Genomic DNA, 17,334 nt, shown 5'->3' on the forward strand with positions numbered 1-17,334 from the left:
GGTAAAAGTTTTTAAAAACTGAATTTATTTCGACTGGATCATGTGTTGAATTTCCTGTTAGGTCTATGACTGATGAAATAGTTGTCTTCTCTTTGTTTATTTTGAGTTGATTTGCCAAATATTTCCCAGATTTATTACTGTGATCAAACCTCTCCAAGCGTAGTCTCTGTAATAAAAACTGTGTTCTTTGATTAGTTATTTCATTTAATTCGATTCTTACTTTCCTTATTTGTTGTAGAGTTTGTTCATCCGGAGAGTTGCTGTAGGTTTCCTCTAACAGTCTGATTTTTTGCTCTAAATCCACTAGTTTAGAGTTTTCTTTTCTTTTTTTGTGGGATGAGAAGGCGATTATTTTTCCTCTCATGACTGCTTTCCCGGCCTCCCATAAAAGGCACGAGGAAATACCTGGGTGGTCATTATTTTGAAGATATGAGGACCATTCTTTAGCAAGGAAATCTATAAAGTTAGGGTCTCTGAGCAACGATGTATTGAACCTCCAGCTCCTTAATGAAGGTGGTGATGTTTTGTTTTTAAGAGTCAGGGAAACTGGTGCGTGGTCGCTGATAGTAATGGGGTGGATCTGTGCTTCCGTAGCTATGCTCAACAAGGAGCTGTTAACCAAGAAATAATCTAGCCTGGAGTATGATTGATGAACTGTGGAGAAAAAGGTATAAGTTCTTTTCGTGGGGTGGAATAAACGCCAAACATCACAAAGACCAAAATCCTCCATGTACTGTTTAACAGTGTTTGTGGATTGCCAGAGTCTAAGATTTCCTGTGTTATTTAGCCTATCCATCTCTGGATCTAAACACATGTTGAGGTCACCTGCAATGATTAGCGATTTGTCTGTATGTTCAGATAGCGCAGAGAAGAAGGAATGAAAGAATTTAGGGTCATCTACATTGGGGGCGTACACATTAGCTAAACACAGCTGCATATTTTGAGTGGAAAGAGTGACTATTATAAATCTTCCCTCTGGGTCTATGACTGTACTAGTTTCTGTGAATTTAATTTCCCTATTTATCATAATTGTTACTCCTCTCTGTCTAGAATTATAACAGGCTGAATATACGTTGGGAAAATCTGCTGTGGCGAGAATATTCACTAAGGAATTAGACATATGAGTTTCTTGAAGAAACGCAAAATCAGTTTTGAGATCTTTTAATTTGCTCATTACTTTCAGTCTCTTCTCTCTGGTTCCAGCTCCGTGCACATTCCAAGTAACTAACCTTAGGGTGGACATGCTGCTGTTGAGGTGAATGTTAGAAACTGTATGTTGTTGATGGAGGCAAAAATGAGTATATATGTACACATAATGGTGTGCTTGATGTTGCTATGAGGCTTAATGTGTAATGCACAGTGCATGTGATGTAATGCTGGACATCCTGAGTGTCTGAGTGTGTTGTGCAGATCAGTACTATTGTAGAGTGGCTGGGTTATGTGGCAGCTTAGGTGAGGGGGAGGGAATAGTGTGTGAAAAAAGAAAAAAGGGAAAGGAGTGCAGAGGGGGGGATAAATAAGGAAACAGGGAGGGTAGAAACAGAACAAACCTATCATGAACAGGCTTGAAGCTGCTGAGGAGACTGGTGGTGATTTTACCTAAAGTGGAAAACCTTTATGCCCCGTGAGTTATGCCCAGTGTGTCACATATAAGCATAAACTGACACCTGTGCAGAGAGTGTAAAGGGTGTGGATACATATCTGGTTTAGGAGAGCCAGGGAGTGACGCCAACCTTTTTAACACCAGGAGCCGTGTGGGGTTTCTAGGTTTCTTTCCATTCCTTTATTGAGAAAGGTTTCCTATACATTCACCAAATTGTTTGCTCTTTCTGGTCCATGACATTAAAAACTTCAAAGAATCCTCAGGGTTTCTTCATTTGTCTCTAAATGATCAGATTTGGACTGTAACTGTAAGTCATTTCAGTGCCATGGATAATAGTAATTATTTTAGTTTGTTTTTGTACTGATTTGCAAGTTAAATTTGCCTTTAAAGAAATGAAGTTAAAGCAAATCTGTCATAAAAAGTGCAGAAACTGTCCTGGTAGCACCGTGTGCACCACACTCACAGCATTTATCTTCATATTTACAGCTTTTTAAACTGATGTTTTCATCCAGAATGAAAGCAGAAAAAGTATGCACAGAATTGTTATTCAGTATATCCGTAGATATGCTAAGATTGATCTTTTAATTTCACGTTATCAGTACGTCATCTGCGTATACTGTTGAACAATAACATGGCTTGCTGCTCCGCCTCTGACCGGCTGTGTTTTCAGCAGACTGGGTGTGTCCGTGCTGCCTTGACACCTGCTCAGGTGTTTTCACGTTCTTCTCAGGATCCCTGCTGTGCGTACTCTAGAACTAGTACTTTAAATAAAACCGCTCAGCTGGAAACCTAATCCCAGATTTTCACATTTATTTAAAAGGATTGTTTCATCTCAGGTAAGTGAGACATGAATTTCTTTGTTTTCTCCACTAGCAAATAGAAGTCTATTTAAGTGTACTAGTACATGCAGTCTATAATAAAAGTGAGGTAGTATACTTGAGGTTTACTTTTTATATGCTATCTACACACTGTAAACTTAAAAGGTTCCATTTTAGTCTGAAGTATTCAGTTAGTACACTTCTTACCCTTTTTATACATGGTCTATAGTAGACTTGCTATACCTATACTCAAGTAAACCTAATAAAATAAACTTCAAGTGTGCTACTTTTTTCTGAGGGAAGTAAAACAAACAAAAAATCTGTGTTTATTTGATCCATTCAGGAGTGAAACCAGAAGTACAACTTGACCCAGAGTCATGGACCGTCTGAAGCTCGTCCTGCAGTACTTCCAGTCAAACTCTGAGTCCATCTCCAATGGGATCTGTATCGTACTCGCTCTGGTCAGCGTCAAGCTCTACACCAGCTTTGACTTTAACTGCCCCTGCCTCCCACAGTACAACAAGCTCTACTCCCTTGGAGTAATGATCGTTCCGCCCGTCATTTTCTTCTTTTTGGGAGTGCTTGTCAATCGGCACACAGGGGTCATGATGGATGAGTGGCTGAGGCCTGCAGGAAACAGGCCAAAGAATCCTGCTGTTGTCAAGTACGTCAGAGTTTGAGAACTAAAAGGACACGCAACAGTGGCATTTAAGAATGCAACTAAATCCGCTCCTTACAATACGTAGGAGTCACAATTGTTTTACCTTGCTGTGAAGCTGCCAGGCTGGTCTTTATCTGTCGTTATACACAAAATGCACTGAATAGGCCAGGTATGCTGTTCTTGTTCTACTACAAGGCTTCAGCAGCTGAAGAGGATGTGAGAGTGGCATGTTCCCTGGGAAGCTTAAAGCCAATTCCAAAGATTTGGCCCTCTCTGAGTCTCTTCTGCCTTTTCTTTGAATCTTTGAGACAATTCTAACTCCCACAACAACTGCAGCAACCTGTGGTTAGAGTAAGGCAACAAAGTATTTGTTATTCAGCAAGTTATTGCACTTAAAATGAGGAGTTTGTTCTTCATAGATACTCTTTAGCAGCGAGAGACGCGATATTAAGAAAGAATCCACGATATCTCATTGTATGGTTGTTAAAGAGCTACTTTGATTTTTTTTTTTAAATCATGTTTTGGGTGTTTTAAATACGTTCTTGTGATATTTTTCTGATGATGGAGGACATTACTGAAGAAAATAGCATGGTCTGAGTATTTCTTAATTCAAATTGTGCATCAGGAGCAGACGAAAAAAAGCTGTTTGAAAAAGAGCTTATTTGTGACGTAGAAAATACTTTGGGCAAGCCACAAGCTCCAAGCTCTCAGCAACTGGGAGGGGAAGGGGGGGGGGGGGGGTCACTTCGCAGCCAAAGTCCTACCAACAACTTGGAGGTGAATCTTTTAGTGAACTCCTACCGCCCTGCAGTAAATATCTCCTAGAAAACGAGATGATCGGAGTGGGTCTTTAAAGAATTTATTTTTAAATATTACGGGTGCAACAAAAAGTGCGAGCAATATTGGAGCTATCTAGCCGTCCAGTTCTGATCCAGATTCCAGCTCAGACCAGGAAAACAAAGACGACCATGGATCTACGTGTCTGACAGTGGATGATCAGAATGGAGCAGATCAGAGAGACTGTGGCCCGCCCAACATTTTTTAATGGAACAAATTATCTCTTTTTCCAACTGAATTTTTGAATAAAGAAATACTCTGAAATGCAATTTTCTTAATATATGCCTGTCACAACGTGATGTGACTAGAGTGGCCTGGTTTACTTAGGAGGCAGATGACTTTTAAGTTCAGGAACAGGTTTTTATTCTATGATCTCACCTGGGCCGCGCAGCTCACACCTGGGCCGCGCGGCTCACACCTGGGCCGCGCGGCTCACACCTGGGCCGCGCGGCTCACACCTGGGCCGCTCAGCTCACACCTGGGCCGCGCAGCTCACACATGCTCTCCCCCCTCACACTGAGCTCTTTTCCTTTTATGGGCTCCAGTTAACTGGCTGGCCACGCCCAGGAAGGAGGCCACTTTAAACAAACAATAAGGTAAATATACAACAAAATATAGAAATGTCTTGTAAATCATGCAGTTAAAGTCTTTAAACATAGACAAACATAAATAAACAAACAACTCAAATCATTCCAACAAAACGGTAAACAAAGAAATCAAAATACTTTCCACTTCCTGTGCCCAACTACTAAACAGGAAGTAAAGGCCGTGGTCACCATTTTGTTCTTTGGGCACCAGGAAGAGAATGTGAAAAACATGACAAAATAAAACCAGTCTTGTGCTTTACATGCATGATGTGTCTGAAAGTGATGAGCTAGAGCAGACAGGTGACAAGTAGATACATCTACTTTGTAACAATGCCCTCCGTCATCAGAAAAATGCGACAAAAACGAGTTATATACACTATTTTCATTGGAGGGGTGTAATAAATTGAACATCTTCTTATAGATACCTATTTTCAGCTATGATTCAGAGGGCTCTGCTCGCACCAATGGTGTGGATCTTGGTCACTTTGTTGGATGGAAAAATCTTCATCTGTGCTTTCAGTGTGAGTGTGGACCCTGCACTGTTCTCAGGTATCTAAAACACGCCAAGCACACAGCTTTCGACAAATTTGACCTATCCATAATGTATGACTTTGAACAAGTGTTGTGTTTTTTGTTAGGTGCACCGAACAACACTGGGCTGGATATGACCAAGATCATGGCCAAAGTGCCCTGCAAAGAGGATGTTATTTTCAGGAACAGCTCTTTCCGCAAAGCCGTCTCTCGTTATGTTCGGTGCTATTCACAGGTAAATTCTTTTACCTTCAAGTTTTGTAAGTACATGTAAAGAACTTCAATAAAACATATCACTTGCTCAGCATTTAGGCCTTTTTGTAGATTTTGTGGGCTTGGGTGTCATGTAACCCTTGTGCTATCTTAGATGACCCCACCCTTACATTGACGTGTTCTCCCTACCATGACAAAGGTGGATAAAGGTGGAAAGATTTCATGTAATCCATGGACACCAGTGAAGATCACAAATCATTGAAGAAAAAAGGTTCAGCGCACTGTCTAGTGGGTCTAGATGACCCAACTCCCAACGTTAAAGTGCCTAGGACAGCACAAGGGTTAAACACACCCTCCACATAAATGAAAACAATTGGAGCTGATCGCACTGCCACCTTTTATTTAACATTACACGATCAACGTCTTGTTGTTCTACTTATTTCCCTGTCTAGGCAGTGGGTTGGTCCATCCTCCTGTTCCTTATTTTATTGGGAGCACTGGGACGACTGGTGAAGCCCTGCTTTGATGACCACGCCAAGTTCCTGCAGACACGCTATTGGAGCAATTATCTGGATGTGGAGCAGCGGCTCTTTGATGAAACCTGCGTCTTGCACGCTCGGGACTTTGCCCGTAAGTGTGTGGTGCAGTTTTTTGAGGACATGCGTGAGGACACCATTCTTCATCTTCCACATCCACCCTTCTTTGCCGTTATTCGAGAAGACTTGGAGGAGGAAGAAGAAAGGCTCCACGGAATAACCAAGCAAGAACAGGTGGAACAGCTGCTTAACAAGTGGTACTACAGTAAACCTGAACTGGATGTGACGAGGTTTGCCTATAAACCACAACCATGTGTTACCTGGGAGGACTCTGAAGGGAGGACTTTGTACTCTGATCTTTAGACGTGAAACTGGACTCAGCGAGTCGCCTTTTGTCTCCAAACATTGCATAGAAACACTAGAATGTCTGCTTAGCTGACTGACTGCTGGTGGAAAAAGGACAAAATTGGTAGTTTAAGTTGGACTTGTTCTCAAGGAAATAACCTCCTATTCTTCTTTTCCCATCCTCTTTAGCATAGAAAGTCCAGGGTCATTTTTTAGGGAGCACAGGAGGCCATTTTATCCAACATTTTCATGGATTGAAATACTTGATCGTTTTGACTTGTTTGAACAGTAATGAAGGTGACTGAAAGGCAGGAGGGCGGGTCAGCGACTGAGGAGAGAAAAGCCTTTGATAATACCCTTCCTGTTCATGACTTTACTTTGTTTTCATGTAGCAAAAGGATCAAAGTTGAGTTTAGGTGTACAGTTTAGGTTTTATGATAATTACAGAAAAGGATTTGAGCCAAACCTCCTTCCAATGTGATGAAATTGAGTTAGACTGCATTTAAATCTGCAGTCTCCACCACAGACATGTAAGACATTCGCAATGTCTTCCTGTAAACAATAAAGAACATCATCCTCCTTCAAAACCCATGTTTTCTTTTTTGAAAAGAAGAAAATCTGCTGTGATTGCAGATTTTCAATCGTCCTCTGAATACACATTTCTGTCATGTGAAAGCAAATTAAAAATCAACAAGGAACCATAGTAAAACAGCTGGATCAAAACGCACTGAAATAAACACAGCAGAGTAGAGGCTTAGCTGTGCCAAAACAGTTTTTGATCCCTTGGTGATTTTTTAGGTTTCCCCACTTAAGAAGGAGGTGTAGTCTTTGCTCATTTAAACAACGAGGGATAGAAAATCAAGGAGTCGACTTTAAAGAATTTGTCAACATTTATTTAGCATTTCATTGAGAGATATTAGTATTTCATCCCTTGGAGGTTTCTTGTAGTTCATGACCAGGTTTCTGCACCAACAATATCAGGAGAAATTTTGATCCAACTTTCTTTCCAAATGACTTCATTTAGATTTGGTTGGCTGTTGCTTAGCAACTCTGAGCTTCAGCTCTCTCCATGGGTTTTCAATAGGATTAAGGTCCAGAGACTGGCTGGGCCACTCCATGACCTTGATCTACATCTTCAGTCGTTTTTTGGTAGCCTCGGTTGTACATTTTGGGTCATTATGCTGTCGGAAGACCAATTCACGACCCATTTAAGCCTCCTGTGTCAAACTCTGAGTTTGACAGTACATGGCTCCGCCCATCCTCCCATCCACAGTAAAGTAGCCCTGTGCAGAAAAACACCCCCAAAGCATAACGTTTCCACCTCCATGGATGACGGTGGGGATGGTGTTCTTGGGGTCATTGGAAGCATTTCTCTTGAGTTAATTCCAAAGAGCTCAGTTGTGGTCTCATCTGACCACAGCACCTTTTCTCAATCACTCTCTAAATCATGAAGGTGTTCACTGGCAAACTTCAGGTGGTCTGCACGTGTCTTCTTAAGGAGGCGGACTTTGCTAGCACTGCAAGATGTTAAGCCAGGGCTGGCCCACCTTGGCTCTCAAGAGCTCAACCCTGCCTGTTTTTCAGTCCTCCCTGACCAGCTTGCTGCTGATTGGCTGACTCAAGTAATTCCACGTCCTGATTCACTGAACACATCTAGTTCAAGTAGTCAGCATCAGGCAGTCCAGGGAGAGCTGGGAAACAGACAGGGTTATGGCTCTTGAGGACCAGACTTGATGACCCTGTGCTAAACCATTTCAGCATAAAGTCTTACAAATGGTTTTCTCTGTGACTGTGGCCCCAGCTAGATGTCCGTTTCCACCAGTTCTAATGGTACACTATGGTTGCTCATTGTGTCAGAAGACTAACAGATGATTAGAAAACCCTTGTGTGATCATGTTAGCACTGCTGAAAACAATTTGCCTGCTTAGAGAAGTAAGAAACCCAACCTTCCTTTGAGTAGGTTGAGTATTTGAAGAATCCCATTTGTGGGGTCAATTAAACGCTCAAAATGGCCGGAAAAAGAGAACATGTGAAACTTGACCGTCTATTGTTGTTCTCCCAATGATGTTTTCCTTTTTGAGATTTTCAAAACAATGTTTTTAATCTTTCTAGTTAATTAATTTTAAAGTTGATAATTGTATCTTATATCTGGTGGGGTCTCCAGCTTTCAGTGGGCCAAGCTTGATGGACCCATCTCCACCCAATAACAAGACCAATGCCATGTCACAGGGATCATTTGACTACTAGGGTGTGGACTGGTGAGTTTTGCATGAAGGCTTTTAAAACATTCAGGCACACAAGTCAATGACTGCATCCAATTTAAATAGTGAACAAATATAGAAAAAATAGCCGGTAACACGTAGATAAACCACCTCCACTACAGCCTCTACCTCTGTTCTGGGGAATCTATCCTTTATTGTCCTTTTCCTCCTCAATTTTATGATACTTTCTACTTTCTCCATATCTGGTAGGATTTTCTGTGTTTCTGCCTTTTATCATGCTGTCACAAACTTGTGGTGTGAGACCCAATATGCTGGAGACCAGGCATGGTTGGCAGAAACCTAAAACATTTAATAAATAAACTGAAACATGAAAAAACCATGGGAGCAACAAAGGAGTGACGGAAGAAAACAGAGCAGAGCAGAGGACCTGACACTGAGCTACTGAAAACTAGACACTTAAATAGACTGAGGGTGATTAACTATATGAAACCAGAACCTGGTGAGACTGACAATGAAAACAGAACAAGACAAAAACACCACAAAAAACCAGGCAGGTAACTCTCACATCTGCTTAGTATTCAATTCAATTTAAGTTATTTAGCACAATATTACAACAATCAGTCAATGAGTCATCTCACAGGGCTTCAAACTGTGCGACGCGTCACTCTTACCAGTCCCATCATTACTTCAGTGTGATTATCGTACTATTGAGAGATTTGTGGCTAATTCAGGACAGACACGCGTTGGCAGTTCTACGTAAACCTTCTATTCAGTCACCCATAAACAAAAATCATGAGCAGAAATGACTGCAGTGGACCCAGAAATATATGAAAACTCATTTTCAAAGACTCTTGTTCACTGATGAGTAGTGGGTGGATGGTGAATGTTCACCAAGTCCCAACAAGGCTGCAATGTTAGCATGAAGGGGGCTGAGTCATGTCTTGGGCTGGAATCATGAGGAGAAAGCTGGTCGGTCCCTTAAGTGCTAAAACAAGAAGCGTGCTTTCTGTAACAAAATCATCTTCATGCATGACAATGCACCATCTCATCCTGCAAGGAATACCCCTACATCATTGTCTGCTATGGGCAGAAAAGGAGAAAAACTCACGTTTTTATGCTGAGAAGAGTCTTCAGGATCCTGGAGAAGTGAAGCCTTTAAAATTATGTTCAAACTTAAGAAATAGAAAGGAAGGAAGAGAAACAAAGATTAGCTTCTACAATGGGGTTTTGGTGAAGATCAAAGCAGCTCGAGTTCTCAACTAGAGGATTTTCTGAGGAAGACCAAGCAAAAATGATAAATGGTGGATGCTTCTATAACACTTTTCTACCGTGATTAAAGTGCTTTACAGTCACATTCACCCATGCACACACTGAGCACTGCTGCTGAACTCTAACTACCAGCCATGTGGATTTGAGTGTCTTGCTCAAGGACACTCCTGCAGCCTTGGAATCAGAGGATGATCGCCTCCCTCCGCACAACAGCCGCAGAAAAGAGAGTTACAATAATCAATGCAGGAGTCAATAAGGCTGAACAGAACAAAGTCCCACTTCAACACTTCCGTCATCTTTTGATCTACGTTCATAGAGTTTCCAGTGAGCCTTTCATTGGGATTTGAGCCCAATCATAATTTTCACAAGAGACCTATACGATGCTGTACTTAAGCCTTTTAATAAACTGTATTCATGCATATGATGATGTATTAACTTTGGCACACAAGAGAACAAGCTTTTTTCAAGCCCGGAAGTAAAATGACTGGATTTCTGAGGCGCCGCCGTTCTCAGCTTGTGTGTGCCGCCCACTTCATGGCGTCATCCTAAAGTCGGCCTCAGCATCGTGTCTGTGTTTCGCACACGAAAACAAGCAACATTCAAACTTTTGCAAAGATGGATATGCATATTGTGCATTAAAAAGGAAGAATTCCCCACTAGCTCCGAAGAGAAAGTGAATGTTTGTGTTAGCCAGGGCAGTGCAGACTCTTCCTTCCTTCCGGCTGTTCTTCACTTATCTATGTCACAATGTGACAACCTGCTGGTTTTTGTGGACGAGGAGGGGCTGGTGCTCAGAGTGCAGGTTTTTAGAGGAATACTCAGAAATGCTTGAACAGGTCAAAATATTGCTTTGGGCTTTCTTTTCATGAGGAATAAACATTTTAGTACACATTGAAGCTCAAAAAAATTGGTTTTGCATAAAATAGCCCCTTTAATAAAATGTATCCTGTTCCTGAATTTCTTTTTTAAACTTTGTGTTGAACCTTGCATTTTATGTGATTTGAATGATTAGTCTTTTGAACATTTGTTTTTCTCATGAACATATTTTAAGAAATTGAATTAATCTTAAACTTCCCAGTGCTCCTTTTTAAAGGGTTTTCAGATGTAGTACCATTAATGGATAATTTAGATGATTCACTCTCCCCACAGCTCCTTTGACCGCATGTTGTCTGTTCACAACAAAATCTTCAAAATGCAAGCACGAGTCCTCTAATCAATTCCAGGCCTTTTATCTGCTTCACTCATAATGACATAACAAGGGAATTGCCCACACCTGCCCATGCAATAGCATGGAAGTCAGTTGTCCAATTACTTACGAGCCCATGAAATGAAGGGATTGTGTTCAAAAAATGCTTTAGTTTTTCACATTTTTATGGAATGTTTTTGTTCAACCCGTGGAATAAAAGCTGAAAGTCTGCACTTCAATGGTAACTGAGTTGTTTTATTTAAAATTCACTGTGGTAATGTACAGAAACTAAATTAGAAAGAATGTGTCTCTGTCCAAATATTTATGGTCCTGACTGCAGAAGCTTAGCAGAACTCCAACAGCCACCCAGCCTAACGTAGTCCGCTAATGTATTTTTATGAGAAAATAAAAACCGCCGAACCGACCCTAAAATCACCCAAATTATGCCTACCCGTCCAAAGCCATTTTTTCACCCAAATCTAGTACCAAAACCGCCCAATCTGGCAACACTGTTTGCCGGGAGGTCGTAAAGCGAGGTGGAACAGTGAGCACTGACGTCATCGCCCCGCCTCCCTCCTAATGCTGACTGGAATTGAATTACGCTATACTTTTCAGACCGTGGATGTGAAGACGAAAATGCAACTCCCTTTTTCATTTTACTTTAATTGTGTCACAGAATGTGCGATTTGAAGTAAAAAATGAAAAAGCATTTTGAATGATTGATTTTTAAAATTATTTTATATAGTCATTTGATGCAGTTACATCGTGAAAATGAAAAAGCATTTCTGTTAATCCATTTTAATAGTCAAATTAGATATTTTTAATTGAATTTTGCTAAGCATTTACTAGAGAACTTTTTAAAAATGAAGTCTCAAATGGCATTTTCTATATCATTTTAATTAAGTGACAGAATAAGCAATGTTGAAGAAGAAAAAGAATAAGAAAAAGAAAAAGCGGTTTGGCGGATTGCTTTTTCTTTTTGATTTTGAGTCAACAAATGCAGCTTCATTTTGAAAATGAAAAAGCATTTCTGGTTTTGACTTTTGTTTTTAGTCATTCTTCAGAAACACTTTCATACTTGACAAACATCACATTCAGTGTTGTAAATGGAGAGGTAGCAAACTGTACTTTCCATATTATGTCAATGTATTCAAAATACATTCTAGCTCAATACAAAAACATGCTAACCTGGAAAACTGCTAAATTAACTGGCTCACAACTAACCTCTACTAGGTTTTTTTATCAGTTCCTTGAATCTTTTTCTTTACCCCTTTGTTTTTATTCTAATCTTATTTTGCTTTAAGGTTTTGCAATTTTGGACATCAAGAAATGGCTGTGCCATTTGATGTTTGCGGATGACATTGTAATTTGCAGTGAGAGTAGAGAGCAGGTGGAGGAACAGCTAGAGAGGTGGAGGTTTGCTCTGGAAAGAAGAGGTATGAAGGTCAGTCGTAGTAAGACAGAATACATGTGTCTGAACGAGAGGGATCAAGGTAGAAGCGTTAGGTTACAGGGGGCTGAGGTGAAGAAGGTGCAGGAGTTTAAGTACTTGGGGTCAACAGTTCAGTGTGATGGGGATTGTGGAAAAGAGGTGAAGAGGCGAGTGCAGGCAGGTTGGAGCGGTTGGAGGAAAGTGTCAGGAGTGTTGTGTGACAGAAGAGTGCCAGCAAGACTCAAAGGAAAGGTGTACAAGACAGTGGTGAGACCAGCTCTGCTCTATGGGTTAGAGACGGTAGCAGTGAGACAGAGACAAGAGGCTGAGATGGAGGTAGCGGAGATGAAGATGTTGAGGTTCTCCTTAGGAGTGACCAGGTTAGACAGGATAAGGAACGAGTACATCAGAGGGACGGCTCATGTTGCCTGTGTTAGCGACAAAGTCAGAGAAGCCAGACTGAGATGGTTTGGACATGTTCAGAGGAGGGATAGTGGATATATTGGTAGAAGGATGTTGGAGATGGAGCTGCCTGGCAGGAGGGCAAGAGGACGGCCAAAGAGGAGATACATGGATGTCTTAACAGAGGACATGAAGTTGGCTAATGTTAGGGTAGAAGATGTCCATGATAGAGTGAGGTGGAAAAGGAGGATTCGCTGTGGCGACCCCTGATGGGAAAAGCCGAAAGAGAAAGAAGAAGAAGAAATGGCTGTGCCCCTGTAATGTTATATTGCTATGTAATGTCATTATCATTTGTGAAAGATTGTATGGTAGCTTGTTGACAGACAGACAGACAGACAGACAGACAGATCTTCTTTCTGAAGAATAAAACCATTAAATGAAAAAGGTACTATGGCAAAATGGTGGAAAAACACAATAAACTAAACCACAAAAATGTGGTTTCTTTCCTGAATAAATCTTTCTACTTGCAGGAGTTGTAAGATGTAAAATAGAAAAGTAGATGTGGAAGGAGGAAAACGAACGAGTTGGTTTAGGGAGAGGAAAATACCAAAGTACTGACTGACTGGATACACTCCAAACCAGTAGGTGGCGATAGCGTTCAAACTGTTAATCAGAAAAATAAATGCTGTTAGTGCGCATGCGTATAAAGACAACGTTTCGAGCGGGCTAATTTAAAACAAACAAGATGGATGTTATATCTGCTCTACAGTTCCTCAGATTAAATGAAATTCCTGAAGGTATGGTTTGCATTCGGCACGTTCATATTACGTTCTGTAAAGTCATGCGGTTGTCGGGTATTTTTTTGACGCGGCCGTCATGGTTTTTGTGTATCACGTCGTCGAAACTGCTGAACATGAATGAACTTGACTATTTCGTTTTAGTTGTTTAATTGTCGCAGAAAATAATCACATTGTAGTTAGATATAAACTAAGCACAAGGCATTCCTCGTTTGTGTGCATTATTCTGTCGTTTCATATCATGTCAGTTAAAAAACAAACCAGAGCAAGCAGGAGTTTCAAACACACTTTTATTTCAGACTCAGATGTAGTCCATAGAAAAAGATACAAATACAGTATACATAATAAAAAGTAAAAAGATATAAATTAAAAAGAGTATAATCGCTGTATCCAGTGTTTCCTCAGGGCAGAAGTGTAGCGGCATGAGCTTCTTTTGGGATCAGTCAGAGACATGATAATTGAGTTCTTAGATTTGTCCAGGCGTTCCATAAGGCCGTATGTAAGCTTACGCAGTAGTGCTTCACAGGCGGGGATGTAAGCATCCACAAATAGCTGACTGGCTCTGTACCACCTTGGCACCTCAAAGCTTGCTTGTTTAAATTAGTTTTGAACAGTAAAGTCATGTTCATGTTCAAGAAACCAGAGTCTGAGTTGATTCCAGCTTTATGACACGGTGGCTTATCCTGCTGGAAGTAGCATCAGAAGATGGAACTAAAGAGACGGACATGCCTGGTCATGAATCTCCTCTGACCTCTGGCATCAACAGCATTTCTGCCCACAGAAGAACTGCAGCTCACTGGATATTTTCTCTTTTCCAGAACATTCTCTGTTGTGGGTAGGGACTAGGGATGGCCCGTGTGACACGGACGTTTCGCTTGTTTCACCTTCATGAAGCAGAGTGGTTCGGCACAATATTTTGGGGCGCGTGTCAACTAGCGCAGATCACCTGGTTGATGACGTATGACGCGCCAGAGGCATCGTTTGGTTGAACCAGGGTTCAGATGTCACTTGTGTTTGAACAGTTCGGCGCTGTTCTCTAGAAATACAAATGAATCCCGAACGTTTCTCGACCAGCAGTTCTATTGTTACCCCTGAATTGGAATCAGCGTCAGCTCATCGCACTTTACCATGACTCCTGGTTTAAAAAAAAAAAAAAAAAAAAAAAAACTGGCCCAGGATCGTTTCAACTCGCTTTCTCCTAATAAGACAACACACTAATGAATGTTATTTGTAAGGAAAATAGTTCTAACAATATATGATGGCCGGAAGGCATTGTAGTAGTAGAGATAGGTCAGTGGAATAATTATGGTGGCTTCATCCAGAGTTCCTGGGTTTCAGATCAGTGGTTTGGTTTTTTACAATTTTTTTCTTTTTTTGCTTTGGTTTATTTTCTTCATGTATGTGTGTTTTGCTGTGTCAAGTACTTCTCACAGAAAACGTAACTCGTTGTTTAGTTTTACTTCGTTTTTTATCACCATTAACAACATTATTTTGTTCGACGTCTTTTCATCATCATTTCCACATTGAAGTGTTACAAGGAGCTAAGGTGAAGCAGATGATGAAGTTCCAGTCCGCCGCCAGATGTCGCTGTTCTGTGTGGTTTCAAAGCCCTGACTGGTTGGTTCATGTTTCCGGCACAATTACATGAACCCCTAGGAAAGCTTCATGGGGCTTCTATTCCCATCCCTAGTTGTGGGTGAAAATCCCAGTAGATCATCAGTTTCTGAAATACTTGGACCATCCCGTCTGGAACCAACAACCACGTTCAAAGTCACTTAAATCACCTTTCTTCTCTGTTCTACTGCTGGTTTGAACTCCAGCAGATTGTCTGGACCATGTCTACATGACTAAATGGTTTGAGTTGCTGCCATGTGATTGGCTGATTGGAGAGTTGTGTTAACGAGCAGCTGGACAGGAGTACTCAAAGTGTTCGTGGCGAGTTATTCAGATAATGGTGTAACCTGAATCTGACTACTTTCAAAAAAAGTAAAAAGCGCATTTAGATGTCACTGTAAGAAAGAAAAACTCTGATAGGTGTCTTTTTCTTTATGTAGTGACTTTGCTGTTGCTGACCTGTGGTTTTTTTTTGGTAGACTGGGTGAACCTGGCATGGGACACCGAGTTTACAGAGAGGAAACCACTGAATGACGTCTTGGAGAAAGAACTGGATGGCAGTGAAGACGAGGCCTTCAGAACCCTGTATCACTGTTTTCTGGCCTACGTTCCCGATCAACAACAGTCTACCAGCATTAATGGATCCTCACAGGTTTCAGTTTTCTTCCTGAGTCCAGCAGCTGTCATGTTGTTGCCATCATTTAGTTTCAGTGGACTGTATTATGGACCTTTCAATAGAGTTCCACCCAAAACTCTTTTAAACTATTCACTCAACAGGTTGTAACAGCTATAATGTGATCAGTCATCAGTGGGATTTGGAGATTTAGTTTGGTTATCATCTTCCAAAGACTTGTGTAGACAATCAATATTTATAGATCTAATGTATTTATCCATTTTCTTTCAACATGTTTTAATGAAAAACCTGCTTTCAGATAGGTTTTTATATAAACAGTAGCACATACGGTAGAAATGAGAAGTCTCGCCTTTGTTTAGTTTGTCACACAAAGAATAAAACGTTTATTTTTGTCACAACCAAACACATTAATTGATAGTTAATCAAATTGTAAATCGAATCATAAATGCAGTGCCTTGTGAAAGTATTTGTCCTTCTTGAACTTTTCAACCTTTTGCCACATTTCAGGCTGCAAACATAAAGATATAAAACACATTTTAATTTATTGGATATTTCAAACTTTTTTAACAATAAAAACTGAAACATTGGCTGTGGAAAATGATTCAGCCCCTTTACTTTCAGTGCAGCAAACTCTCCAGATGTTCAGTGAGGATCTCTGAATGATCCAATGCTGACCTAAATGACTTATGATGATAAATAGAATCCACCTGGATGTCATCAAGTCTCTGTATAAATGCAGCTGCTCTGTGATGGACTCAGAGGTCTGTTTAAAGCGCAGAGAGCATCATGAAGAACAAGAAACACAGCAGGCAGCTCCAAGATACTGTCGTGGAGAAATTGGGATTTGGATACAAAAAGATTTCCCAAGCTTTAAACATCCCAAGGAGACTGTGCAAGCATGAATGTTCAAATGGAAGAAGTATCAGACCACTGCAGATCTACAAAAACATGGCCGTCCGTCTAAACCTGCAGCTGAAACAAGGAGAAGATGATCAGAGATGCAGCCAAGAGGCCCATGATGACTCTGGATGAACTGCAGAGATCTACAGCTGAGGTGGAGAGTCTGTCCATAGGACAACAATCAGGAGACACTGCACAAATCTGGCCTTTATGGAAGAGTGGCAAGAAGAAAGACATTTCTGAAAGATTTCCATAAAAGGTTTGCCAAAAGCCGCCTGGGAGACACAGCAAACATGTGGAAGAAGGAGCTCAAAATCCAACTTTTGGGCAACAATGCAAAACGTTTGGCTTAAAAGCAACACAGCTCATCACCCTGAACACACAGGGCGCCTGTTGTGCAGGGGAAGGGCGGTCGACCTTGGATTGGAATATTGCAGGTTCAATTCCCGCCTTGCCCTACCATGTGTCGAAGTGTCCTTGGGGAAAGACACTGAACCTTGCCTCCGGTGGAAGGTATTGATGGAAAGATGGATGGAGCCAAATGGATGAGCATTCTGGAAGAAAACCTGATGGAGTCTGCAAAAAACCTGAGACTTGGATGGAGATTTGTCTTCCAACCAGACAATGATCCAAAACATGAAGCTAAGTCTACAATGAATGGTTCACAAATAAACATATCCAGATGTTAGAATGGCCAAGTCAAAGTCCAGACCTGAATCCAAAGGAGAATCTGTGGAAAGAACTGAA

The 17,334-nt window shown here is 41.0% G+C and overlaps 2 protein-coding genes across 2 annotated transcripts in view; both read left to right on the forward strand.

Annotated features, from left to right (window-relative positions):
- The first annotated feature begins 2,299 nt into the window (after positions 1 to 2,299).
- On the forward strand, positions 2,300 to 6,718 carry calhm3 (calcium homeostasis modulator 3). Its single transcript, XM_020709273.3, has 5 exons — positions 2,300 to 2,439; positions 2,765 to 3,085; positions 4,928 to 5,055; positions 5,145 to 5,272; positions 5,703 to 6,718. The coding sequence occupies exons 2-5, from the start codon at positions 2,799 to 2,801 to the stop codon at positions 6,147 to 6,149; spliced, it is 990 nt and encodes a 329-aa protein (XP_020564932.1). The 5' UTR covers positions 2,300 to 2,439; positions 2,765 to 2,798; the 3' UTR covers positions 6,150 to 6,718.
- Positions 6,719 to 13,280: 6,562 nt separating this feature from the next.
- Positions 13,281 to 17,334, forward strand: part of ncapd3 (non-SMC condensin II complex, subunit D3) — a 34,887-nt gene continuing 30,833 nt past the window's right edge. The window contains exons 1-2 of the mRNA XM_011484054.3: positions 13,281 to 13,439; positions 15,533 to 15,705. Of these exons, the coding sequence (XP_011482356.1) occupies positions 13,388 to 13,439; positions 15,533 to 15,705 (225 nt within the window). The 5' untranslated portion in view covers positions 13,281 to 13,387. The remainder of the gene's footprint in view (positions 13,440 to 15,532; positions 15,706 to 17,334) is intronic.

Source organism: Oryzias latipes, chromosome 15 (genome assembly GCF_053564925.1).
Source record: "Oryzias latipes strain Hd-rR chromosome 15, Olatipes_Hd-rR_3.1".
Classification (NCBI taxonomy): Eukaryota; Metazoa; Chordata; class Actinopteri; order Beloniformes; family Adrianichthyidae; genus Oryzias; species Oryzias latipes.

Bases quoted from the DNA above. Each gene is read 5' to 3' on its own strand.
- calhm3 (XM_020709273.3), top strand. From the start codon at position 2,799: ATGGACCGTCTGAAGCTCGTCCTGCAGTACTTCCAGTCAAACTCTGAG. The intron at 5,056-5,144 runs GTATCTAAAACA...GTTTTTTGTTAG, and splicing joins GGACCCTGCACTGTTCTCAG to GTGCACCGAACAACACTGGG. The intron at 5,273-5,702 runs GTAAATTCTTTT...TTCCCTGTCTAG, and splicing joins ATGTTCGGTGCTATTCACAG to GCAGTGGGTTGGTCCATCCT.